This window comes from Physella acuta, unplaced genomic scaffold (assembly GCF_028476545.2).
Source record: "Physella acuta isolate Inbredline_101_S28 unplaced genomic scaffold, ASM2847654v3 ptg001428l, whole genome shotgun sequence".
In the NCBI taxonomy this organism is placed as follows: Eukaryota; Metazoa; Mollusca; class Gastropoda; family Physidae; genus Physella; species Physella acuta.
Window position 1 is genome coordinate 36195 of NW_026732943.1, and position 26689 is coordinate 62883.

The 26689-nt window shown below is 31.8% G+C and overlaps 2 protein-coding genes and 1 non-coding gene across 6 annotated transcripts; 2 read left to right on the forward strand and 1 right to left on the reverse strand.

Annotated features, from left to right (window-relative positions):
* Nucleotides 1-1025: 1025 nt before the first annotated feature.
* LOC131927679 (meiotic recombination protein REC8 homolog) lies at nt 1026-17087 on the reverse strand. 3 transcript variants are annotated; one of them, XM_059283439.1, is made up of 20 exons: nt 17014-17087; nt 16712-16886; nt 16186-16254; nt 14811-14950; nt 14400-14475; nt 13780-13891; nt 13202-13271; nt 13027-13106; nt 12308-12468; nt 11685-11830; nt 10702-10832; nt 9946-10101; nt 9655-9706; nt 9136-9249; nt 8970-9040; nt 8554-8672; nt 8004-8158; nt 7604-7676; nt 6814-6926; nt 1026-1198 (listed from the first exon to the last, which is right to left on the reverse strand). In XM_059283439.1, exons 2-20 carry the CDS (start codon nt 16762-16764, stop codon nt 1110-1112), a joined length of 1980 nt encoding a protein of 659 aa, XP_059139422.1. In that variant the 5' UTR covers nt 16765-16886; nt 17014-17087; the 3' UTR covers nt 1026-1109. The 3 variants fall into 3 exon arrangements, with proteins under 3 accessions (XP_059139422.1, XP_059139423.1, XP_059139421.1); XM_059283440.1 differs by having other exon boundaries at nt 10702-10829; nt 16712-17076; XM_059283438.1 differs by having other exon boundaries at nt 16712-17076.
* Nucleotides 3903-3975, forward strand: Trnav-aac (transfer RNA valine (anticodon AAC)). Its single transcript has one exon. It is a non-coding gene; the product is annotated as a tRNA-Val (tRNA).
* A 304-nt stretch (nt 17088-17391) lies between the features above and the next one.
* On the forward strand, nt 17392-26356 carry LOC131927677 (RNA/RNP complex-1-interacting phosphatase). Of its 2 annotated transcripts, XM_059283434.1 has the most exons (11): nt 17392-17524; nt 21428-21503; nt 21667-21698; nt 21827-21926; nt 22049-22128; nt 22269-22303; nt 22798-22858; nt 22986-23032; nt 23123-23192; nt 23739-23875; nt 26141-26356. In XM_059283434.1, exons 1-11 carry the CDS (start codon nt 17418-17420, stop codon nt 26167-26169), a joined length of 774 nt encoding a protein of 257 aa, XP_059139417.1. In that variant the 5' UTR covers nt 17392-17417; the 3' UTR covers nt 26170-26356. The 2 variants fall into 2 exon arrangements, with proteins under 2 accessions (XP_059139417.1, XP_059139416.1); XM_059283433.1 differs by having other exon boundaries at nt 23739-26356.
* The last annotated feature ends 333 nt before the right edge of the window (nt 26357-26689 follow it).

The following is a 26689-nucleotide window of genomic DNA, read 5'->3' on the forward strand; positions in this document are numbered from 1 at the left end:
TTTCCAAGTTAACAAAAGATCTAGAATGAAAACACAAATATTTCATTTGCTTACAAACTAAGAGTAACGAATTTCATTGAAGATTTCCTTTTTTGTGTGATCAAAACATGTACCTAGGCATACATAACAACTTGTAAGTGTGGAGATGGTAACTTACAGTACAAAAAATGTCCATCTAGAATAAAAACAAAAATTTCATTTGCTAACAAACTATATAGGAGTAACAAATTTCATTAAAGATTTCCTTTTTTGTGTGATCAAAACATGTACCTAGGCATACATAAAAGCTTGTAAGTGTGGAGATGGTAAACTATAGTACAAAATTTAAAATTTTTTATCTAGAATTAAATAAAAACAAACATTTTCATTTTCTAACAAACTAGGAGTAACCAATTTCATTAAAGATTTCATTTTTTTTTTGCTCAAAAGCTTGTACATAGGCATATGTAAATATAAAGTTCTTAGTAAACGTAGAACCACACACTATCATATTGTATTACTCATTCCACAACTTTACTTTAGTGATATTTACAATTCAACAACTGTAAAAAAATATTCTGTATTTACTTTAAAAATTTTATTTTTAACATGTGCTAATTTAATCATCATCTCTTCAAGGGTACCCCCTTAAGTTTTCTTTAATTGGTATTGAAATCAGATTACAACATTGAGTTTGCTCTAATGAGTTGAGTAGTTACAGTAAACCTATTCAAATCTCCCTAACCTGTGTCAATCATATTTTATAAATAAAACCTTTTTCTAAACAAATAAAAGGCTAACATTTATCTTCAAATGCCATCTAAGTCTATATTGTACAATGCTAATTATATTTACAATTGAACAACTGTATAGTATATAAAACTAATCTGTAATTCCTTCCAAAAAAATTCATTTTTAGCACATGCAAATATAACCATTACTTCATCCCACATACATTTTATATTTTTGTATTTAAATCAGATATCTATGTTAACGAACTTTTAAGAGTCTATTTTGATCTTTATACATGTTGGATATAAGCACAAAAAGTTTAAAATATCAGTTTTCTCTAGACTTATATAAAAAAACACATCTATTACAATTTGCTTTTTAAAAATGAATCTGGTCTGTCACTGGGCTCTTTGATCTGGCAGCCAGATGAAGATGTCACCATAAGGCTGATGTTGTTCTATACACAGCTGGGCTTTACCAACTTCAACTAGTTAAAATGGAATAAAAAAGGATATTTTTTTATGGCATGTCAGCATTGTTTATATAAATATTTTAGTAACGGAAAAATTTGGTTTATAATCCTAATAAAACAAGACAAAAGGGATTTGTTTACAAGAAACTAATCCAATTTTATAAGTATTTTATAATCCAATGTTAATATCAAAGATAGCTAATGATAAATAGGTATTAAATTATATTTCTTATTAACACGGTTGTAAATTAAATATTCTGGGTAAAATTTTTATTAAAAAAATGCAGTAGTTCAAAGTTTTTCAAGCAGGAGTGTGTGCTTCCTAATGGGTGTGGGGATGTTAAAGTTGACCAGAAATGTAGGGTACATAAAAATATTTTTTTTACAAAGCAAGCATACTAGACATAAAATATAAAATTGTTTTTGAATCGTAAATCGATATGCTAAACTCAAACCAATAATATCTTAAGATTTATGTGCCAAGTTTGCTACTGAACTGCATACTTCAAAACCTGATATAAAATTGATAGTGCAATCATTGTACTGAAGATGTTCATCAGCTCCATTCATCGAGCAACATGTTTGACATGAGAACAAATATATTAGACAATATTTTAAAGTACAACGCCAGTTATGACGTGGCAAAACCCAATTAATTTTAACAGTGTGACATGTCAGGGACTTAAGTGGCACCCCCCAGGGCAGCAGAAAGTGAGGCGCCCAAGACAGACCTGGAGGCAGTCTTCTTGAAGAACTGAAAACAGCAGGGATATCTTAGGAGGCCGCTAAATCAACAGCAAGATCCAGACAAAGTGGAAAGCTATGGTTGATGCCCTATGCTCCACAAGGAGTAAAGAGGGTTAAGTCAAGTGGGCTAAGTCATCTTTAAACAGGGCATATTTTGTGAGGTGGGCAATTAGCTGGACACTTTTTGATGGGAAAGGCATCCAGCAGGAAAGCAGCATGTGGCATTTTAACCTTAGAATGGCAGCCTTCACAAAGAACAAAAAGTATTTTTGACACATCCCATTAAATGATAGGTGAAAATTTTAACATTTAGTAACTAGATCTGAAAAAAAAACCCACAGATTTAGCATAAATTAGTTAAAGCACAAGGCAATGGTAAAAAATAGTTGTTTTACATTCAATTTAGTTTGTGTTGTTATGTGACTTCCAGTTGATGCTTTTTAAAAAACAAGGGAGACAACTTATTACTTTGTTCCCAAAAGTTGTAACAAACACCAAGGAGATATAAAATAAAACGGATTTCATTATTTATCATTTTACTAAATATGAACATAGACAATCTTACAAGACTTTTCATCTCATCTTTTCAAATAATATATTATAGAATTATCGTTTGACTATAATTCAAATAAAAAACTAATAGCTGTATTTACTGCTTAATTCATCGACATCTAATGTTTTAGGTTGAAACAGGAATCACAAACTGCTAGATGCATTTAGTTCTACGAATTTTTAAAAATGTTTTAATAACAAGCTTTATGTAATAATGCACTAAAAAGTAAAAACAAGGTAATTAAAAAGTCTTGTGACAATTTAAGCGCAATTTTCTTATGTTATCTAAAAATAGCTCTGTCGTAGCGTAAATCAAGAGCAGGGTTAGTAAAACCATTGGTTAGTTATTAAAACGTTTTTTATTAATTTTTTTCAGTATTTTACATGTTTTATTTACAATAGAGTTACATGACTAAAAACAATTGCGCGCCTAGCTACTGAACGTGATGACGCAGCCATTGAACGTGATGGCGCAGCTATTGAACGTGATGACGCGTGTGGTGTGGTTGGAAAAAATGCCTACTAATTCGGTCCAAATTTTAATTAATTAAAAAAAATTTTTGTGACCGAACGAAAGGATATTTTTGAAAACTTTCTTCGACAATATTGTTCTAAATTATGGCAGGAATCGATTGGTACATGTTTCAAGTCGCTAAGTGGTCTGGTTGCCGAGATATGGGCAAAAAACTGCTTTTTTTTCTAGGTTTTTTGGCTATTCCGGGAAATCCATGAAAGAAACCCGGAATTTTTATGGCCTATGTTCATTCTCGTAACTTGCTTAACATAATTGCTTTTGGAACTAGTCATCGATATTGCTTCGTTGAGGAGGAGATACGACTTAAAGCCCGGACACACATTCATCCATACATTCATTCATTCATTCATCCATTCCCAGAAATGACGAGTTAATAAACGCAATTCTCCAGAATGGAAATTGCGATAAAAATATTATGCACTACTATTTAAATAACTATAAAGAAAAGCGTGTGAAAATGTGTGTATTTAAAATAGAGTTGCATGACTAAAAAACCATTATGCACACTAGCTAATGAACATTATTGTCAACATTGTTATTAACTAGAAATTGTATTAAATCTTTATTTCCTAAGTGTGGTGAGCGTGGGAGGGTCATTGAAAAAGTTATGCATTTACGATTACTAATCAAACTATTTTAAAGTAAGGGGAGACAACCAAAATATTTATAACTAAGTTTTAAGTCTGGTAGAGTTATTCATGAAACTATATAATACAATGGTTTTAAAACACCACATGCTTTAAAAATAAAACGTGTTTTCTATAGGACTACATCGAGAGTTATAACGTGATCTACTGGATCTAGTAGATCTATATACTGCATGCAGATAATAAGAATACGTGCACAATTTAAAAACAATTATCTAATTCTTGATACACGAACACCGTTTCCGTAGTGTAGTGGTTATCACATCCGCCTAACACGCGGAAGGTCCTGGGTTCAAGCCCCAGCGGAAACACACATTTTTTTTTTTTAAATTTCATTTGCAATATTTAAGGGTTTTATAACGTTTTTTGCATCAAAAACTAGATAAAATTATTATTTTAACTAGAACAACTTGAAAAAGGTCAATAAAAATTTTTTTTAAAACATTTTAATTAACTGCCAATGTAATACTAACATTTGAAATTTCATTTTCATCTTATTTCACATCTTTTTTAATAGCTTAAAGCTACATTTATTTTTACTAACGATAACTAGATCTGTTTTCTATTAATTACTTTTATGAAAAATGAGGCCAATATTTATTTTTTTTTTGAATAAAAGGAGAAAAAGGTTTTCACTTAGTTACAGAATATGTTGTTGCTTTTGTTATTTTATTATAGGCCCTACAGAAATTTGGGTTTGGATTGTCCTCATGTTATAGTTAGGGTGGCATAAAGCCATGTTATATGATCTATGACGTATGGTTAGGGTGGTGTAGAGCCATGTTCTTTGATCTATGTATGGTTAGGGTGGTGTAGAGCCATGTTATATGATCTATGTATGGTTAGGGTGGTGTAGAGCCGTGTTATATGATCTATGTATGGTTAGGGTGGCGTAGAGCCATGTTATATGATCTATGTATGGTTAGGGTGGTGTAGAGCCATGTTATATGATCTATGTATGGTTAAGGTGGTGTAGAACCATGTTATATGATCTATGTATGGTTAAGGTGGTGTAGAACCATGTTATATGATCTATGTATGGTTATAGTGGTGTAGAGCAATGTTATAATTTATATGATCTATGTATGGTTAGGGTGGTGTCAAGAAGTTATACAATACAGCTGTCTTCTGAAGTATGGAAAATGTCTGCTTTTAAGAATTGATGTGAGGTCATTGTGTTGAGCTGTGGAGTGCATGATTACTAATCTGCAAGTCTCCAGTTCAGTTTAGGACATCCCTGAATCCACCCTGCTCTGGTAAATACCTTACTTAATGGGACGGAGTGGTCTAGCAGTAAAGAGTTGGACTTCTAACCCGTAGGTCTCGAGTTCGAATCCAGGTTCAAGTCAGTAGACCGTCCCTGAGTCCACCCAACTCTGATGAGTACCTAACTCATGCCAAGGTCACAGAAACAAGTGAACTTTACTTCATTTGCCCTATAGACCATTAGGTTTGAGAGGGGAACTTAAAAAAAAAATGAAAGACGGTTAGGGGGTAATGCTGAACATAATATCCCTTCATATTCCCTGGCCAGAGAAACAAAACACTTTCATTTTATTGTAACTTAGGATTGGATGAACTCACTTTTGTAGGTGAGAGCTTTTATTGGACAAAATTGTCTAGAAATTGGTGGTGTGTTGACTTTGGTAAAACTTTTCATCTTGTGCTTTTATATAACAGGCTGGTCAGGCAATAGGTAATACAGTCTTGGGTAAAAGTAAAACTGTATTTGCCTGCTTTTATTGTACAGAATGAATGAGTAATAGCCAGTAACCAGGCTGAGATAAAACTATGCTTTTATTGATAAAAGAGTAACTGTTGATGAACACCCTAAGACAGGGGTCGGCAACCTGCGGCTAGCGAGTCGCATGCGGCTCTTTTGGTGTCCAGTTGCGGCTCTTCAACTCCATGCACAAATGCACTCGGTAATAAACTATATAACAATATATATAAACAATAAACATTCACTATTCTATTAGAATATTTAGTTACTCCCTATCTCAGTGTACTTCCTATTACGTTATCCGAATTGAAACATTCAACTTCATAGTGGATATCACAAAGAAACTAAACCAGCTAAGTGTAAAACTGAAAGGAAAACGCACCCTATGTCTTGCTTGAAGAAGTGGTTTGTTTAAAACAAAAATACTTCTTTTTGTTGAATACATGATGAGCAGTAAATTACTTAATTACGAAAAATCTGAAAAAAATATCGTTATGAAACCAATGCTACTATTCAATCACTTCAGCATTAATATAAACAAAATGAAGGGTATTTTCACTGGGAGATTTGAGCTATTCAAAACAAATGCAAGTACTCTGACTTACATAGTAGATCCTCTCAACACAAATTCAAATGAGATTATCTCATATATTCAAAGCTATTTATTTTAAATTATATATATAGTATGATATTTGTTAAGGATTATATACTAAATACTAAACAAATATACTATTGACATTAAAATGTTAGTGGCTCTTTAAAAACCGGGCGATGATGTAATTTATAACTTTTGGCTCTTTCGTCTCAAAAGGTTGCCGACCCCTGCCCTAAGATAAAACTTTTTGCTTTCATAGGACAGGGTGATCACACAGCAGAGGTGATGTTTCACCCATACCCTATCCAGTAAGTTCCTGCCTATCAAGTGAGTTCCTGGTTAAACTTGCTACACTTCAGTCTACACAGCTCTGATACTATAATTAAATTCACTGATTCTATCTAGCTGTGCCCAATGTCTAAAACACCATATATCAAGATACAAAGCTCGGTGCACATCAACAGGATAAGAAACCAGCAGTACATTATCAAGACTGCTACACACCACATAAAGTCTGACTTACAGCAGAGATCTAAGAACATCTTGGCAGCAATGTATCTGGAAGTGTTCTAAACACCACCCCTATATCAAGATACATAGCTCAGTGCACATCAACAGGATAAGAAACCAGCAGTACATTATCAAGACTGCTACACACCACATAAAGCCTGACTTACAGCAGAGATCTAAGAACATCTTGGCAGCGATGTATCTGGAAGTGTTCTAAACACCACCCCTATATCAAGATAGAAAGCTCAGTGCACATCATGGGGTTAAGAAACCAGCAGTACATTATCAAGACTGCTACACACCACATAAAGCCTGACTTACAGCAGAGATCTAAGAACATCTTGGCAGCGATGAATCTGGAAGTGGTAGCTGGTGGACACAGGCTGCGAAATGTCACGGCTTCACGGCTGGCTTTCACAGCTTCTGTCACCATGCTGATGAGCAGAAACCAAGAGGAGTTATAAAATTGTTTCAAGTTGAAGCATAATTTCTGAAAACACTAAGTTAAAAGATGTATTCTGGATATGTTTTCACATTTTCTGCACCAAATATAGAACGTTGTTTTAAATAATCCACCTACCCACATCTGAATCTGCTCAGGATTGGATTGAATGCTATTAATGATAGGTCTATATTCTTATGATTACTGTTTATTAAAAATATAAGTGCTTGAAAATGCACATTTTATTCAAAATAATGGATTGCAGATAAATGTGTCATGCAACTTACATAATGCTATAACTTTTTAACATTTAATAAATATATATTTTATTTCAAAATTATTTTTAATTTGATCAGACAAAATTAATTTAGACAATTATTTTGCCAGTTAGATTGTTGGGCATAAAAGGTAAATAAAAACTAAACCCTAATAGGATGAAAAGAATGTTGACAAAATTCAGCATACAAATACAAAATGCCAGCATGCCAATTAAAAATGCGTTGCCTAAAAATTTCATCATAAAATAGACTTATAAATCCTAGGTCAAATAAGAGAGTATATATTACATCATACTAATCTTATCCACCTAAAAAACTTCATCATAACAATAGGTTTCTAGATCCTAGCAAAAATAGTAAGTGTTTATATATTCCATCATACAATTCTTACCCAAGAATAGGTTTCTCTGGAAGAACTGGTGAAACACGATGAGGTAATGGAATTGATACATCAAAAGATTCATCTACAAATAATGAAACTACTGGTTATAGGAAGTTTCAAATTATTGTGTCTATAATGCAGTGTTTTTCATTAAATTTACTTGTAAAATACTTTACAGTAGCAAGTGATCAAAAGTCAATGCCTTTTAATAACTATCATATTTTTAAAATTTCAAAATTTAAGTAGAAATAAAGATATCCTGAAACAAAATAAAAAACAAGTCAAAACCGCTTCAGTTGTATAATATACCATCGTGACAGCTAATTTTGTTATATATATATATATATATATATATATATATATATATATATATATATATATATACACGCAACCAAACCATGTAAAGTACCTTTTTGCACCAAAGCAGGTGGACTCAGTAGTTGCTCATGTTCCTCTTGTAATGTGGGTAGAACTCCCAGGCTTATGTTCTGAGCAGGATCAACAAGGACAGGCTCGTCTATGCCAGACTTCTCCCACTCAGCATGCATTCCTGATCTCCTGGCGCTAAAACGGTTTGATAAAAGTACAAGTTGAAAACTTCATACCTAATTTCCTATTGCTAATTTTATTTAATAACGAACATGTTCAAAATTGCATACATGATCACCAAGTGCTAAAATTGTATTAAAAAAAGTACATTCTAAAAATTTCAAATTAGACAGATATCATACCAATGTAACTAGAAACCAAAATAAAACTGGAATTTTTTTCTCCATCCTGGTATTATGGTATTGCAAAAATATCAACAAATAATTCAAGATGTTTCCAAGATTTTTATGGATGAAATTTGAAAATTTCAGATAAGATTAAAACAATTCAGATGTAAGTTTAAAAAAGCACCAGCTGTATGATTTTCTTTAAATGGAATCGGAAAAAATTATTTTAAAAATGAGTATGACCTTATACTCAAGGAAGACTCATCGCTTGATAGACCCACTATAGAATGACTTCTTTCTGCACCTTCGGCTGATCGAGCAGATGTGTCCCTTATTCGTTCCACAGACAATGGAATTGAAACCTGTCAAAAAAGAAATGTGGATTTTAAACTTCTGGAAACTTTGTTCAGCTGAGGTGATACCATTATATATATTGCCATCACAAAAAGTTAAACCCCGCCTTCAAAAATGTTGTCTTACTCAAGTCTATCTCAATTTTTTTTTTCAAAGGATTTTTTTTTAAAATGTAAACTAAGCTGAAACTAGAATACTGGATTTTCTTATTACAAAATGAATTTTAAACCAATATAAAATAACAGTTAATGCAAAAGAAGAAGTATGATGGACAAACCATATATAAAACCTTATAAAATACTAACATCTTTTTTCAGCTGTTTTTCCGGAGTATCTCCTTTGGCTGTTGCTGAAGGTCTTTTGCGTTTGATGATTTCTGAAACAGTAATGGAATAAAACATGTTTTTTAGAAAGGGTAACATAGAGCATACATATCCTCAAGTTCTGTACTAAAGAAAATAAACGACTCACCAGGTAAGGAGGGACTAGTGAAAGAGGATGAAGACTCTGATTCTGTGTCGTAAGCTCGTAATCCTAAAACACAGTTTCTCTTCCATAAATTTACCAGTGACATGCTGGTGAGGTCTATAGGCAGATATTATAATTTACAATTTAAAACTAAAATAAACCTACATACATAATTATACAGCTGAAAATACAAACAATGAATGCCAACAAAAATGTTTATAAATTAAATTTTATTGCAGGTTTGTTCTGATGGAAAGCTTGAAAAATTATTTCTGATTAATAAACTCACTGTTCTTTGAAATTATAAAAATGTGTGATTTACTTTAGATGTAGATGGCTGAGTCAGCTATTTGATAACTAGTGTAGAAAAATGCAAGATAGCAACAATGGTTCAGGAACCCAAACTTTTAATTTTGGACTTACGTGATGTTGGATCCCTACTGCTAGGCTTGAATGCCCTACTCAAAATTAGAGTCCTCAACATTAATTTTAAAACTGCTGTGTAAACAAAAATTTACTCACAACGACTGCCAGGGTTCTTGAATAAATCCTTCTGCTGTAAAACTGGTATAATCTACAAGATTGTGTAATTAAAGCAATTTATAAATCATGTTAGTTTTGCTGAATTAAAAAAATATTTTATTAACCAATCTTTAAAATTTTAATTCTAATAAATATAATTAATATAATAAGTTCTAATCTATGAAAAAAAATAAAGATTGAATTAGAAAAAACCTGAAATTTTTAAAGTGTTATTTAAATTTTAAAAAAATAAAAACTACTAGACAATCACATAAATAGAATAAGACTTACAAAAGGTAATGAAGTAGTGTGTGAGGTTGTCATGTTTGATCTGATCTCTGATCGATGCAGCTGTAGCTTCTCATCTATAATGAGTCTGCTTGGTTTGCGCCTTCTGGCAGGGCTAGGTGTTAGGGCATCTGCTGGCTCACTCAGTATGCATGGTCTCTGGTGAAAAAGTTTTAAATGTACTCGTGGGGCTCTACATAGACGACATCATGCTTATATATAAAATCATATTCATCCAACCAATTCATTAACACCCCACCCTAAACCCGAACGCACACAATAACCATAACCCTAATTAAAGCTAAACTATTATTCATTATTTAAAACAATGTTGAAGTGAGGTATCTATGGACAACATCTAGGGTGAAAAAGGGAATGTGTTTCAATCTTGCCTTTTTGTAGCATATCAGGTACTAGTAAAGTACTTTGTAGCATATCTGATGCTGCTAACGTGCCTTGTTTGGAGCCTATAAGTGCAGTGTTTGATATTGTTTGTTGAGTGAAGCATGATAGGTTCTAGTGAAGTATGTTGCATGTTGGTTATAATAAATTTATATGCTGTTGTACTGTAGTGTGCTTTGTAAGGCTTGATTTTTTTTAGTTTAGTTTAGACCAAAGTCAAACTTAAAATGGCATGTGATTTTGTGTGGTTTAGTCAGTGCAACAAAAACAAGCATTCAGGGATTATGTATACATGTCAGTGCAGACATATTTTTAAATGTACAAGTTAATAAGTGTTGAACTACGCTAGTAGCCTACTTTCTGTAGCCAGTCATGTCCCTTGGGTACCACAGGGGATAGAAGTCTGCCGTCTGCTCCAACAACAACAGGTTCAAGCATCAGCTGATCATCATGGGTGACAACTTGTTCTTCCAGCTGTTGGCTTCCTTCTTAACATAAAAATGAAGAAAAAAACAACTCTATTTATCTATCTATCTGTCTGTCTGTCTGTCTGTCTGTCTATCTATCTATCTATCTATCTATCTATCTATCTATCTATCTATATATATATATATATATATCTATATCTATATATATATATATCTATATATATATATCTATATATCTATATATATATATATATCTATATATATATATATATATATATATATATATATATATATATATATATATATAGACAGACATAAAACTGAACTTTTCAAAAACCAAAAGGTATATTTTTTCTCTCCTTATTTTAATCTAAAAACATTTTCTAAAATTAGGGCTTAGCTTAACAAATGTAAAAATATTTGAAGTTTAGAGGACAACTTATTTTATAACATGGATTAGGGGTCGAGTCGGTAAAGCTCATGGTTGCTAAACCGAAAAGTCTCGAGTTCGAACCCTCGGGCAGATGAGGCTCGTTAGCTGGGGACAGCCACTCTTCTAGGAGAGACAACTCCAAAAATTAAACAACTGCTGCCTTGTATTTTGTTCTTGGTTGGACAAAGGCTATGGAAGCAAATCCAAAAAGAAAAGCAGGCTGAAATCGGAGTCAATGGCCATCAATGGCGCATAACCAGTTGACACGTAACGCTTAATTGTGTTAGAGGCGTGCTCGAGTCGGCAAAAAGCTTATGGTTGATAAATTTGAACAAAGTCTCGAGTTCAAACCCACTGGCAGATAAATCTCGATCCCCTTCAACACTAATAATTAAGAACGAAGAAGAAGAAAGAAATAACATGGATTGAATTAACTGTACAACTGAATTAAATGTACAACAATATTAGGATTGAATTACCCATAACTGTTTCTTCTTCCCTTTGTAGTGTCTTTTTTCCATCTGGGGACTGTAGAGGCCGTTTTCTCTTTGGTTTTTGTGGAGTACTGGGCATGGCTCCACCTGTTTTTACAGCTGGTGTTTCTTCAAGAAAAGCTCTAGTGGGGCTATTTTGTATAAAACAGTTTTAAAAGTCTGCCAAAAATATTTGTTTTAATTATTGATACTTAGCTTTAATGCAGCTTTTGTTGTTATTAGAATAAGCCTACTAGTAATGATTACAATTTTTTTTTTTATATAACACTTCACAGTAAACAGTTTGATTAGCCCATATAGTAACCATAAGATCTTTTTACAGAACGTTAGGTTAAAAAGAGGTTCATGTGGTTATAAGAATATCATGGGGGGAATAATATAGTTAATATTAGAATAACTTTTTCCTTTGCCAATCTATTGCCTAGCTTAGACTGTGGGTAGTATTTGTGTGTTATAGAATCTGTTTATTTAAAACAGCCTTCCCAGATACTTCGATAGTTTAAACCCTTTGTACTCATGCTTGCCACATTCACAAGTATTAGTTTTTAGTACAGACATTTTGTTTAAAATGTTAGTTATAGATGCTTTAAAAAAAAATAAAAACCTACCCTGTTTGGATGTCCATATCTGTCACTTCTGTTGGTCTCAGGATTCTTGAGATTCTGGGACTCATCATCTCTTCGGCTGAGATCTGGATATCTTCATCCGTCTGGTGCAGCAGGGCCAGGTTATCCACATCCAGCATGGGTAAATCTTGTTCTCCTGGCATCTGGTAACGGTAAAATAAGGTTCCTGGTCATAAAACTTTGGACATAAACCCCATGCGCTGTGACTGGGCACCCAAAAAATTACCTAATGGAACTTGTGGTAATGTTTTAATCCATACATTCTCTTCCATACCATCCTTTCAACTGCTTGAGGTTTATTAGCTAGAACTATATCTATAACCAATGTCTCAAGTTCAGATCTTGGTATTGAGTTGGTATGACGTCCCAGCTCTGATGGGTACCTGACTCATGCCAAGGGCTCCAGGTCATAACCCATGGACGAAAACCCCAGCTACATAAACCTCCGGGACTATAACCCTTTGTCAGGGAAACTAGGGAGGACGGGCACAGAGCTCATCAGACTATCACCTGCTAAGCTGCGTATGCAGAGATCACTAAAATAGCTGAACTACTTCATCTGCTCCATGTGTTTTGGGCACAAACAGGAAGAGATATGGGTAACCTGTCAGTAGGCCTGCTAAACCAGTGGAATAAAGCGGTTAACTTCTAAAAGTCATGGTAAATACTAAGCTAAAGACAATTTGTTGGAATAATCATACCATTGGGTTTATAGGCAGATAGAGATCATCTTGGATTTGAATGTCTCTTGGATCAGAAACTGAATGAGGTGATCCTACTTCTGTCATTACAAAAAAAAAAATACAAATGATTGAACTGTACAAAAACAAAGTGCAGGAAATCAAAAATTACAAATCCATTTAAACAAAATCATACCTGCTGTGACTGAAGGAGGCAAGGTAATAGACTGGTTACATTGTTCCAAATAACCTGTATCCCAAGCTTCCTGGAAAGTGTTTTAAAAATGTGTTAAATTTTGTTCCTGCTTAACACTATAGTGATCAAATAAAGGAGAATAAAAAATAATTGTTTTTTACATTTTCTAAAAAAAAAAAAAAAAAAAAAAAACTAGAGGCCTATACTAATTCAATGTGAATAATAAAATGTGAAACTTTTGTTTATTTTTAGTTCTTTAAGAAAAGTAAATGTACAAGCTGAAATGTAGGCCTATTTATTACTATAAATATTTAGGGCTATAAAAATTTTAAACAATGTAGTAGACTAACAATTTGCTTGTATGAGTTTGTTTTAGATAATTTTTTTGAGCAAATAAACTACTGTATTATCACTGCTAGATTAGACAATTCATTTATTATCTTTTTTTATTAAAATAATTTATAACTTCAAAAAGAAAAAACAAAGAGAGATATGGATTTAAATGAAAAATAGCAACAACAAACAAACAAAAATTAGAACTCCAGAAACAGAATCTTCCAACAACTGCGATACACTACCAACAGAGCCTCAACATCCACGGTTGAGTCTTTAAATGCCCCAAAAAATGGGTCATAGAATTTATCTTTGATGCTGACAGGCACACATGATTCAATGGTGACCACATCATGTCTAAAAAATATCATTACTTTTAGGCTCCACAAACCACAGGTACTAGCAGTCAAAAAACAAAATTTAAATATTTCTAATGTTTAGGCTTAAAAATTTACCTTTTAAGATTATTTTTCAAAACCAATGGCATAGGGTCTATCCCCAGCTAAAAATTGGTGATCATAGAATTAATCTAATTAAACGAAGTGACTACTCGAAAAAAGATGTTTCGGCAGAAAATACAAAACTCAATTGCTTGCAGTAACCTTAATAGCTGTACTAGGGTTAGGGATATGTATAGAGTTCTACGGTTATTGCGCATGTGTGTCTTTTTCCAGCTAGAATAGGCCAATGAAAAAGTAAATGGATAAAATACTTAAGTTTCAAATGCTTGCAAGAAGGTAAACTGATTCCTAGGTACCCGTTGCATTTGCTTTCAAAGAAGTACAAATTTTCACACAAATAATATTTCAGTTACACCTACATCTTATAGTATGCTATAGAATCTATTAAAATAAACAATATTTACCTTAGTATTACAAGATCTATTTCATTTGTTGTGCTTATGTCTGGATAAAAATGTCTAAGCAAGGATGAAACATCAGCTAAAAGTAAAGTAAACACAGCATTGTCAAAGACCAAGAATAGTACACACAAAAAATTAATATGAAAAAATAAAAAGAATTGTGGATATTTAAACTGATTGGGTTAGGCTACCGATCTAAATTATGTAAAATATTTTGCATAGCTTGTGATATAAGGCCTTTGTTTTTCCTCAGTACTTAAACCCTATTTTGGTGCTTTTCATTTAGCTCACTCTATGAATCAAATTTTCCAAACTGTTGATGATGATATTTAAATTTAGAAGTTTCATTCAATACTATTCCCCAATTCAATTTTTATATTTTAAACATGCTAAAAATATAATCAAATCATTTACTAAGTAGACATTCCCACTGTTTTTGAAGTATTTTGACAGAGCCATACATCAGCTGGGAGGAAAGATACAGTGAGAATCTGCGAGGCCGCTTGTAAGTTCCATGTCCTACACTTCCTGGAATGTGCTCTAGAATATCGGAGCTGAAAGATGACAAAAGACTCATTAGGGAAACAACTTAACAAAAAATAAATTTAAAAAAAAAAAATTTGAAAAGATTTCAAAAACTTTTTTCTCATAGTTCGTTTTGATTATGATGGATTTTGATTGACTTTTTTAATTGTAAAAAAAAATACATGTTTTAGTTCTACGCCTGGAGTAATATGTTTGATATTCAGCACCAGTGTTTTTCAATAGCAAGATGGATACTAATAAAAGTCAACATTTGATACTTTTAACTTTTAGTAAAAAAATGAGTTGATTTTTTTGTTTTTACTTTTTTAAAATTTTGGAAAGATTCCTCTAAATTGGATTTGTCAAGAACAAAATGCTAAAGAACCAAAACAAATCTTGTTACATAGTAATATTAATTGAACCAAAGTGCTTTTTTAAAGGCCACATCAGAACAAGAAGCTACAAATCTCCAGTAAAGAAGTCTTTAACTTAATACTTTTTTTTTTATGATGATGTTTGTGTAATCTAATCATAAGCTTCAGAAAAAAAAAGACTAATTTTAAAGGCTAATAGCTTATTCTACTGTGGGCATAAATAACCTTCAACAGATTTCTAACGACATCCCTTTAGCTATTTTAAACTTAAATCTTAGAGCGGCTTTCTTCTACCCTTTAGCTATTTTAAACTTAATTCTTTGAGCGGCATTACCACCCACAAGATATAGCCTGCACATTTACCTAATCCCAAAACAATAAGGTTGCATATAATTTTCTGCTCAAATGCCCTAGATGTGTATCTTGTAAAGTAATTTGAAGAATATGACAAGGTTATAACTGTAGTTGTAGCTTGAAATTCAATATTAGATATCATTATGAGTGTGTCATAATAGATGTAACTGTGACATGTAATGAATAAAAAATTACTAATGTCTTGTAACATTTAAATACATTCTTGTAATCAGACCAGACCAGGTTATAAAAAAAGGGGTTGTGACTCAAATTAACCAGAATCTGTTATGCTTATGATCACAGAAAGGATCTCTGTAATAATGCTTTTTCAGGAATAGCTCTTTTCCTGCATGAGTGGTCGTGTTAAATTAATGTAATGTTTATAACTTTAGCACAGAAATAATCATAATGTGTGAGTTAGTAAGTTAGTATCAGTATAGATAATGAACATATATTTTTTATCAGTATTAAGTCGAGAAAAAAATACTTAAACATGGATTCAATAAAAGGAATATTTCAAATCTCTAAATAATGACCATGTTATAGAAATATTGACAGCTTGCAGTTCTCTTTTGTTAAGTATTCTGGACTGGGTGGCTGCGAGCCTAAAATGAAAAAAAAATGTCATAGCTAAATTATCAGTCATCACAATTTTAAATAAACTAAATTCAACTAGATTGTAGATCTAGTCTAAATAGTAAATTAAATACTAAATACTAAGGTGCACTAACTACTAGTAAATAGAGCTAATCTAAAGTTTTGTCTAAAGAAGTAGTGTAAAGTTAATGACTGTTAATGTAGATCTCTAAACTCTAACTAAACTCTAAAAATTAAATGTCATTATTTTTACTAAACATTTTAGTATTTATTTTTAATATTTTAGCAATTTAAGACTAATTCAATGTAATTATTATAATTTATAATTATAATATATTATTATTTAGAATATAAATTTAGATATAGATCTAGATTCTAGTCTAGAATCTAGATTTCTAGATCTAGAGGAATAGTAGTCTAAGACACTCTAAGACAAGTCTAACTCTAAGACGTTTAAGAATTTACCAAACTAATCCGAATCTTCCATTTCTTCTTAAATACACATGACTGTAAAACATTGTTGATGCCTCTGGTGTCTCAACTCTTAACTTTTAAACTTAATGATGTGAACTGAACTGTGAATTAATAACTTAAGTTTGAAGTTCGGCTACCCCGCTACGGCAAGGGCCTACGGCACACCCTAAAGAAAAAAAATACTGAAATTTGTATATAATATATAGGCTAGATCTAATCTAGATATCTACACTGGATATAGAAAATACAAATAGAGATCTAGACTCTAGATCTAGATCTAGAGACAGCTTTACAGTTAGGTTTTAGCAACGCAGACTGAAGATGTGGAACAGGCCAAACTAACGCTTGAATTTGTCTTATCTACGCGCGAAAGAACTAAGATATAAAAGTAAAAGGCTATGTGATGTTATGATATATCTATAAAAACATGGATAATTTATAAACGACAATAAACTTTTGGTTCTCTTTTTTAATTTTTTATCACTAAAACATAGATCTAGATCTATCAGCTTAAATAAAATATGTTTTTAATTGCTTTAATGTATTATATTTTAAAATGACCATTTTCTAAAATAATATTTCTTTATTTGTGAGTTAGCTAAGTGCTAAATAGGCCACTAGATCTACTTGTTTTTGATAAACATAGGCTAGTGACATGATTCACTTCCGTTTCTGATTCTGTGTACACAGTGTGTGTATGGCAGAAATCCTAACACACTGCCTTAAAAAGTCTTGTTTATTTTGTACTAGATTTGGAACGAACAGCAGTATTAGGATATATAGAAAAATGCCACCTCCAGATAGGTTAATCATGATTTATTATTGATCTAGTCTAGTTCGTTCACTCTTTCCCATCAAAATCTAGAGATCAGATTGTGATTGATGATTCTGTTGATCTGTTGAAATTGAAACTGAAAGTCACAAAGTTCTAAGTTTGGCTTGCTGTTTGACTGTTTACTCCAGTTTTAGTTTAATTTATTATTAGGCTATTTTAATTAATTATTATTATTAGCCGATTAAAGTAATTAGGGCCTAGTAAAGTGTTTGAGTTTGAAACTTGTTACTAGTCTAGAATCTAGCTAGATCTAGAAAAGAAATCTAGGTAGTACTAGTAACTAGTTAGATTCTAGATCTAGATTAAAAATTCTAGATTAGTTGTGTTATCATCTATTGTTAGTAGTAGTCTGGCGCATTGCTTAGATGGTAGGATTGACCTCTGACCCTGAAACGTCACGCGTCGTTTTCTGACGGGTTTTACGTTTATTTTAGGGGTCCCATCCACGACAAATGAAAAAACTGTTTATATCGCAAATTCTCATCATTATTTTAATGCAAATTGCTAATAAAATGGATAATATGCCATAGAATGCCAGAAAAAATCGCAAGATTCGTGGTTGTAAATAATGAGAGCATGTCCAGTGGAGCACTCTCCGTAAAAACTGAACCGCCGCCAAAAACGACCGACTAACGGGGAAAACGGCTCGACTAACTGTACATTAATATATAATTGATATATTTATCATGTATATTTACAGTATTTTTGATTACTTTTTCCAAAATCTCACTCGAGGATGAGGTACCCCCGCTGACATTTCTATCCGCTATTTTTAGTATCATGACGTCATTGTTACGCTAGTTACCTCACAGAAACAACTAGTTTTTGTTTTTTGCGGAATGAACTGTTAAATCTAGTATTTTAATTATAATTCAATTGTAGCATGTGCGGAAAAAGTAAAATTATGGACATTATTATTGTATTAGTAATTTTATTAGTATATTGATTTTTTTTCTTCACTGTGGGCCGACAGTTGCTGCATTCGTGACCTGTGGTTAACCTCGTCAACGCTGCGTGGCCTATTCGTTATACTATTATATAAAATCAGTGATGCTCGTTCAGTGGCCTTTTTCAAAGCTAGGCCTAATTACGGGCGATTTTTAGACTTAATTGATCGGCCGTTAGCCTTTTTCATTGCTGCGTATTTTAAAAAATGCTCGTTCAGCGGCCTTTTTTTTTGCGCTAAATAATCTGTTTACGGGCATTTTAAACGTTTATTTATTTTTTATTTTTTTTAAGCTAGACGTAGATCTAGTTTTAAAAAAAATAATTTTTATACAGCTGGCTGTCTAGCATGCCTGATAATGATATGTGAACTTTTAAAAAAATGACCGAACTTAAAAAAAATGTCCAGAAGTAGGGAAGTAGGTCTGTTTTTCAATTTGCTTGAAGAAAGGGGGGGGGGGAGGGAAGAGAGAGAGAGAGAAGTGAAGACACCGACCATCTCGTGTACGCGTGTTCATTCTATGACGTGTACTATAGGCCTGCTGAACTCACGGTGACCCGCGACCGTGGTGGGATTTTTCATCCACAGGATAGTAAACGTAAGCAAGCAATCACGCGAGTGACGATGTTTGGAGATTTTATTTTTAAAAAAAAATCACATACGTCATGTTTTCAAGATGAAAAAAAAATGTAATGTAAAAAAAAAAAAAAAGACACTAATACCATGTATGAACCTCAGCTGCCACACTGTTGACTCAATATAAAGTGATTGAGTGTAAAATGTATTTTTATTTATAAACTATCTTAACTATTACACTATCATATTATTTTATGCATATATTATTTAAAATTAGGATTTGAAATAAAAATATTTATTATGGTCATTTGATTTATGCAGGTGCTCATTATTTCATAAAATGGATAACATGTATAGTAGAATTTAATAAATAATAAAATAACTAGATCTAGTTTTATTATCAACCAGTTGCTTTTTGTTCAGTTGCTTTTTGTTATTTTCCGGTGAGTAAATAACCTAAGCTGACGCAATTACCATGGCGGGAATTAATAGCTCGTGTACACACGTCCACGACGTAATGTTATGCCGGTCGAGGGGCTAAAACGCGGTTTTGTCTTTCATTTTCCAATATCGGAAAAATTTCAAATTCTCTCTTTTCTCGTCAACCGAGTAAGCTAGATATTCAAATGTGGTGTCAAATGTTCTCTTAAGGGGTAAGGAACTTAATGGTGTATTTGAAATAACAGAATATTTTATTTAAAAAAATCCATAATTCAACCTATTAGTAGATCTAGTAGTAGTCAATGGAGGCGAGTGAGTTGACGAGAGTCCTTCCATCATGCTGTTGACATGGAATATAAACATTAAACATGCTTTTTTTAGATTTAGCAAACTAAGCTACTGTAAAATTAATAAAAACTAAAAACCTAAGGCCTAAGACTAAAATTAAATTTATATTTTTAGAATCAATTCTATAAAAGTTACAAATCCAGAGAACTTCACTTGAAAATAATTTGTTGAGTTTAAGGCTTAAGGCTACATTGCTATTTATTTTCATCAAGCCTAAGTTATAACTGAGAACTCCATGATCGATAACTATTTGTTTACAAAACTTTGCAGATAAAGTTTTTAATTTTTTAAATAACAATGCAAATTTAAACCCCCTGACCTAGTTTTCCTTTTTTTTTTCGCTTACAATGTGTACAATAAAATTTATGGCAGCCTATCGAATAGCAGGATGCCATTGTTTATGTCGCCATTACACGTGAAAAACAAATTGTTTTTGTTTTGTTTTTTACTTAAGTTACAGAAAATATTAAAAACATCAATCCAATCTTTAGTAAAGTTTGAAATAAACCAGACAGGCAGGATTTTATAAACATATTAATTGTAACTGCGCAGTGCATGATTTTTAAATTATTTAATGGGCCTCTCGGATGCTGTCTGTCTCGCGTCCATTGCCTGTGTTGACATTTTGATAAAAATATCCAAATTGTTTAGGAGTTTTAGCCCTATTTATCGAAAAAATAGCGATAATCCACTTTTATTGTCTACCTAAGGACTACATTAAATACTTGTCTATCTAGCTCTACTCTAGCATATTCATAGTATTGTTATTTATCACAAAAGGCCTTTTTTTTTTTCATTTATTTTATTAAGCCTAATAAAATATGAATCACATCATTTTAAAATGTATTGTTTTATATTATTTAATGGGTGTTGGTAAATTTTGAAATGACGAGGCGGTAAATTGCAAAAAAAGTAGCAAAAAACCCTCGTCACGTAAAGTTTTTGTCTAATCTACACCCAACTGATACTAAAGCTGAGTGGGGGTGAAATACAAAGTCCTTTAGCATCATTAGTTTTATTCCTCTACCATTTAATGTAAATGAAACTGGCTTCCATCTTAGTATAATGTGCTGGTGTGGGGTGGATAACAAAAAACAAACCTGGAAGCTAAATTTGAGAAATGGCCTAAAACTTAAAAGAGTGCAGTGGATGAAATATTTGAAGAAAAAAAATGCATACAGTACAGGAATTCAATCTGCACGCTTGGGATCCTGAACCTATGATGGCACCAATTATGAGTGGATATTCACCTATATGCCTCACACTGACCATTATCGTCCATAGCTGAGAGTTGTCAACATTTTTTAACAAATATTTTAGTTCCCAGATATGAGCTACCGTCCCAAATTTGGTTTCTAATGAATTAAGAATTCTGTGGTACTGCTAAATTCAAGAAATACATAAATCTACATACATTTTATAAGAATCTTAGGCAACAATGAATACTACGGGCATCTGAACAATGCAATGTATATTATGCAGGCTTATTTTATTTTGCTATGTTTGACTCAGCAGATTTTATTTTTATGTTTGTTTATAGTTGCTTTTTAAATTGTTGTAGGTGGGAAAACTATAGTCCCCTTGGCAAAGTTATTCCAGGAACATCATTCATAGCATTCAAAGTTCCACTTAAAGAGGTATTTTTATTTTACAATTTGTATCTTTTATACATTTTATAGCTAAATAACATTTTCTTTAGCCCATTAATGATCCTTATCTGTAAATAGAGGAAAAGATTCTTAATAGTGCAGTATTTATCATTTTTTGTATTGTCATTTATTCTCTGTATTGCTTTTTTAGGAGCTGTTAAAGAAGATCGATGAGAAAGAAAAGTATGTTTATTTAAAGTTTATTCTAAGTTCCAACTTGTTTGCATATTTTTTATTTGTTTATCTATGTAACTACAGTACTGTAGAGGCACACAAGGCTACTGATATTTTGTTTTTCTTTAATTATTTAGATTTTCACCAGCTATTCTGATACAAACCTTAGAGAATCAAGGTCATAAATTGGGAGGAATCATTGATTTGACATACACATTGAAATACTATGATAAAAAGGTAAGCATCTTTTTGTGTTCATTTTTATTTTAAACTGTTTTTAATGCATTGAGAATACAACCTTCCTTCATTTAATAATTATTATTTTAAATACATTGGCATATTTGTTTTTTATTCACTAGGAATTTGTACAGAATTCAATAGGCCATGCTAAGGTTTTTACAAAGGGTCATGAAGTCCCAAGTCAAGATGTTTTTCAAAGGTTTGCATCCCCAAACCCCCTCCCTTTTTAATTATATGCAATAGAAATATTTTTAATGATTAAGTATAAAGCCTTCCATTACAAATAGATTTGCACAATAATTATTTATATTACTCTAACATTCTTTTCTGTTTTTATAGATTTGCTGGGGCTGTTAAATTGTTTGACAAAGAAGGTATGTTACAAAAATTAACTACAATTATGTGTTTGCTTTTTATGATAGATGATTTTGCATAGTTAACAAACTTTAGTGCTAGGCATCAATACTTAGCCTTAGGGTAGTTTATTTTTATAAATTGTATCTACTAAATATTATTTAGATCTTAGTTTGAAAGGATTTCTCTTGTCAATTTATTAATCTATTTATCTTAACAAAATTGTTCTCAACACAGATCTCTCTTTTAATAACCTAGCACTTTGGCTTCTATAACAACACTTATCATTCTAGCAAAATAAATAAATACAACTATTATAGTTGTAAAATGAATTTTCTTTCACATTTTTCTTCTGTTTGACTAAATATAAAGCTCATGAGCTTTAACACAGGAAACTGTGTGTTTAGTCCTTTTGGATAATTTAATATTGCTCACCTAATTAACCCGAAACAAAGTGATATATTGATGTCAGTGATGTTATTTCTGATTTTAAATATATTTTTAAACTCCTCAGGAAGTCTAGTTGGTGTACACTGTACACATGGAGTGAACAGAACAGGTTACCTTATATGCAGGTATATTTATAATGTCGTAAACAAGGCTTAGTAATTAAATAACTACTGTAAATTTTGTACATTATGTTTGAGATTTTATGTTTGTGTTTTCATGAAGTGTTTTATTTTGACTATTCTGTTTAAACAGGTATATGATAGAGGAGTTGAATATGGAACCAGAAATAGCAATTCAGTGTAAGTTTATTCTATATATTTTCATTTATGTTTATTTATTTTGTGTGTGACTTTGAGCTCTGTTTAAATTTTTTGTTTCTTTCTTTTCAGTGTTTAATGATGCTAGGGGTCATAATTTAGAGAGAGAGAACTACTTGGAAGATTTAAAACAAAGAAAAAAGTAAGTATGGTGCAATAATACTGGTGCATAAAAGTATAATATTCTAATAAGGAAGTGCTAGTTAGTCTTGTGGTGAGGGCAAGATTTCTAACTCGAGGCTGATCAGTCCTCCGAGTCCTATTCCTGGTAATGTTTCTGTGGGTGCTTGAGTTAGTGAAAGTAAAGTCAGCCGTGCATCATGCAGACCACACAATTTCAAAAGAAACACTACTTAATTTGATTCATGGACTGTTAGGTCTGTAAGACTACGTAGCATGTTATACCACTATAACATATGGCCAGTCTTCCTACTATAAGATATGACCTGTCATTCCACTATAACATATGGCCTGTTGTCCCACTATAACATATGGCCTGTCATCCCACTATAACATATGGCCAGTCATCCATCTTGAACAAATAGCTATTGATACCACATAACATAGACTGGAAGAAGGAGTTTTCCAAGTTCTTGATTCAACTGTCCCCCATCATTTCTGACACATCTAGTTTTTTGTAAAAACGGACTGTATGTAAACTTTATTTTTTTTACCTTGTATATTTCAGGGGAGAGTCAACATGTGATCCAAACTACAAATTTGAAGAAGAAAAGATCCACCCAGAGAAGGAAAGGTGGAGAAAAAATAGGTCGGACCATCCCAATTGGCGCCAGAGTAGAGACAACCATGGCGAGACAAGCTCTGGTAATAATGCTAATGGTTTTATTGAAACTGGTCTCAATGGTTCTCATGTTCCATGGGGGTCTGGGCTGAGAGACCCAGCTTTTCAAGCCTACACTCATCGTCACATGAATGAAGGTTATGACTATTCTTGTCCTAGATATGGTTACAGGAACCATTATCGTTACGATGATTATAGATCAAATTATAATAATAATTATTCTCATCATGAATCTAACTATGATAGAAGTAACTATAGGCCTGACAGAAGGCCTTATGATAGAAGGGAATACCACAGAGAAGACAGTTCTACTTATAGTAGAGTTCCCCAAAAACGAAGAAGTGGTGATATAGACTATGATTCAAAAAAGAAAAAACTTGAGGAAGGTTATGAAAAGCCTAGTGGCTGTAATGAGTAGATAAGTAACTTCACAATTCGAAATATTTTTATTTTTTGGGCAGCAAATTTTATGTACATAAAAATAAAACATGCATACAAATTGATTTTGTTGCCTTTTACCATTGTACATTTGTTGTTTACTTTCATGTATGATTTTTAAATTAATTGTATTAATGAAATATGCTACAAATAACCATGGTTGATAGATTCTGCTTGTAGCACATTTTAAAAACACAATGTTGTTTTACTTTGCTTACATTTTAGATTGTGGATCATGTTTACTGTGTTTTAGCACATATTTTTAATCACTTTGTACAGCTTTATTCTGATAAATTAAAATAAGATAATTATTGGATTGTCTCTTGAGATTTGAAGTTAATAAGCTGATAATTCGAGCATGTTGATTTTATGAATTCTAAAATCTTTGACTCCACAATGCAACAATCTGTGATGCTAACTTGTTTCAATGTGTGTGTGAAAAAGTTTTGCATTATGTTTTAATATGGTATGTTTTGATATTAATATTGTTGTACATTTTTATTAAATTATGAAAGTGCTTTGAAAATACAACTATTGATTATTTAATCGCAGTCATTTTAGTATGTTAATCACTCATAAATTGTAAATTCAGAACAGGTGTATTTGTTTTGTTTTTTTTTAATTATAATTTCTTGTTAAACTGGCTTAAAGCAACTTACTGTATTTGGGTCAGGTTCTTTTTAATAGTTTTAAAATTCTGAACTAAATAATATACAAAATAAATATTTCCATTTGCAAAAAATTGATTTTGGTAAATCATGCACTGTCTATGTTTAAACTGCATGTTAATTTTTACTGACTCTTTAGTGTGTGGTACCTTGGCATCAGTATCAGGTAAAAAAGCCATGGATTTTTTCTTAAAGTAGTCTCTTTCTTGGTGTAGAAAAAAATTACAACTAGAGTGTGTGGTAGCTTTGATTTGTTTTATTTTTATGTTTTGCCTTTATAAAAAAATGAAATGTTTTGTGTTAAGCTCATGGTTAATGAACCAGAAAGTTAAGTTCAAACCCTATGTGGATGAGGCTCTATAGATGGGGATATCAACTCTTCTAGGAGAGAACTCCAAAATCAATCTAATTTTTCCAACACTAGAATTAAGAGCAAAGAAGAAGAGGAAATGTTTTGTTATTTTGCAATTCACTTAAAAAGAAAATTGATATAGTTTGCAATCTATCAATGTTAGTCTTAAACTCAATTTTAATCTCTGATAGTTTTGTTTGACTCTGTATGTAGGTTAATACATAAGGATGATTTTAATTAGATAATTCCTTTTGTCTTGATACATAAGCATGATTAAAATGCATCCCAGCTTCATTCCTAATTAATGTGTTTCTAATAGAGAATTTTTAAGGAGCTATTTACAGAGATGTAACTTTTCCTATTACAAAGTAACAAAAATTTCCCTATGAATATGAATACAAATTTTCACCTTAAAGTTTGATGAGTAGGCCTACATTTTTTAGAAACTTAATTATTTTTTTAAAATGTTTTCCTTCCTGAAAAAAAATCTCTGAACCGTTAACAGAAATATGGCTATGTATACATTTCTCAGGTCTAGGAAACGGAAATTTCCATTTTTTAAAAGGTATCAGCTATATCTCTGCATTTAAAAAGTAATCCTTGTTAGATAGGTTTACAATCCTTGCCTTGTGAGTTTCCCCAAGTTAAAAAAACCAATCTTACTGTGTGTGCATATTGGTTGGTCTTGGTCATGATTCTATTATATAAAAGCTATTTACTGTGATAATGCGTTGTGTTGAGAACTTTATTTTATCAGTAAATTCACTTAATGCAATGAAAGTTTACACAGTAAATTTGTATTGAATGATTTGTTTTATTTTTATTTTCAGATGTATGGAAAAATTTTAGAAAAAAATAGCCTTTTTGAGAAGGAAACATTTAGAACTGTGTATATAGTTAGGAATAAATAATTGGTAGAAATTTTTAATATAAATGTTGAAGCAAAAGGTGACTTTTTATGAATTGTTTTAATTAGATAAAACTACAGCCGAGTTATGCAAGTAAAAATTATGTATGATAATTTTAAATAAATACATTTTGCAGTAGATTTTGATTTTCTTATTTTATAATGCGTAGCTACCGTGATTTGTTCCTTTACTTTGTTGCTAATAACTTTCAATTTAAGTCTATAAATAGTATTAATGAGTCCGCCCATATGACTAACTAAGACTTGTAGCGACATTTTCAATAGAACTGATACTGAAGTGATGTCTAGGAAGGTTAAACATATGGTGGATCCTATGCCTATTCAAATGAAATCTAGTGCTTCTAATGCAAATTTATACACTTCAAAGCAGATTATTTTACAGCCGAATTGGTTACTTCCACAAAATTTACTCAGTCTTAATAATAGGAAATAGGATACACTTTCTTTCAAC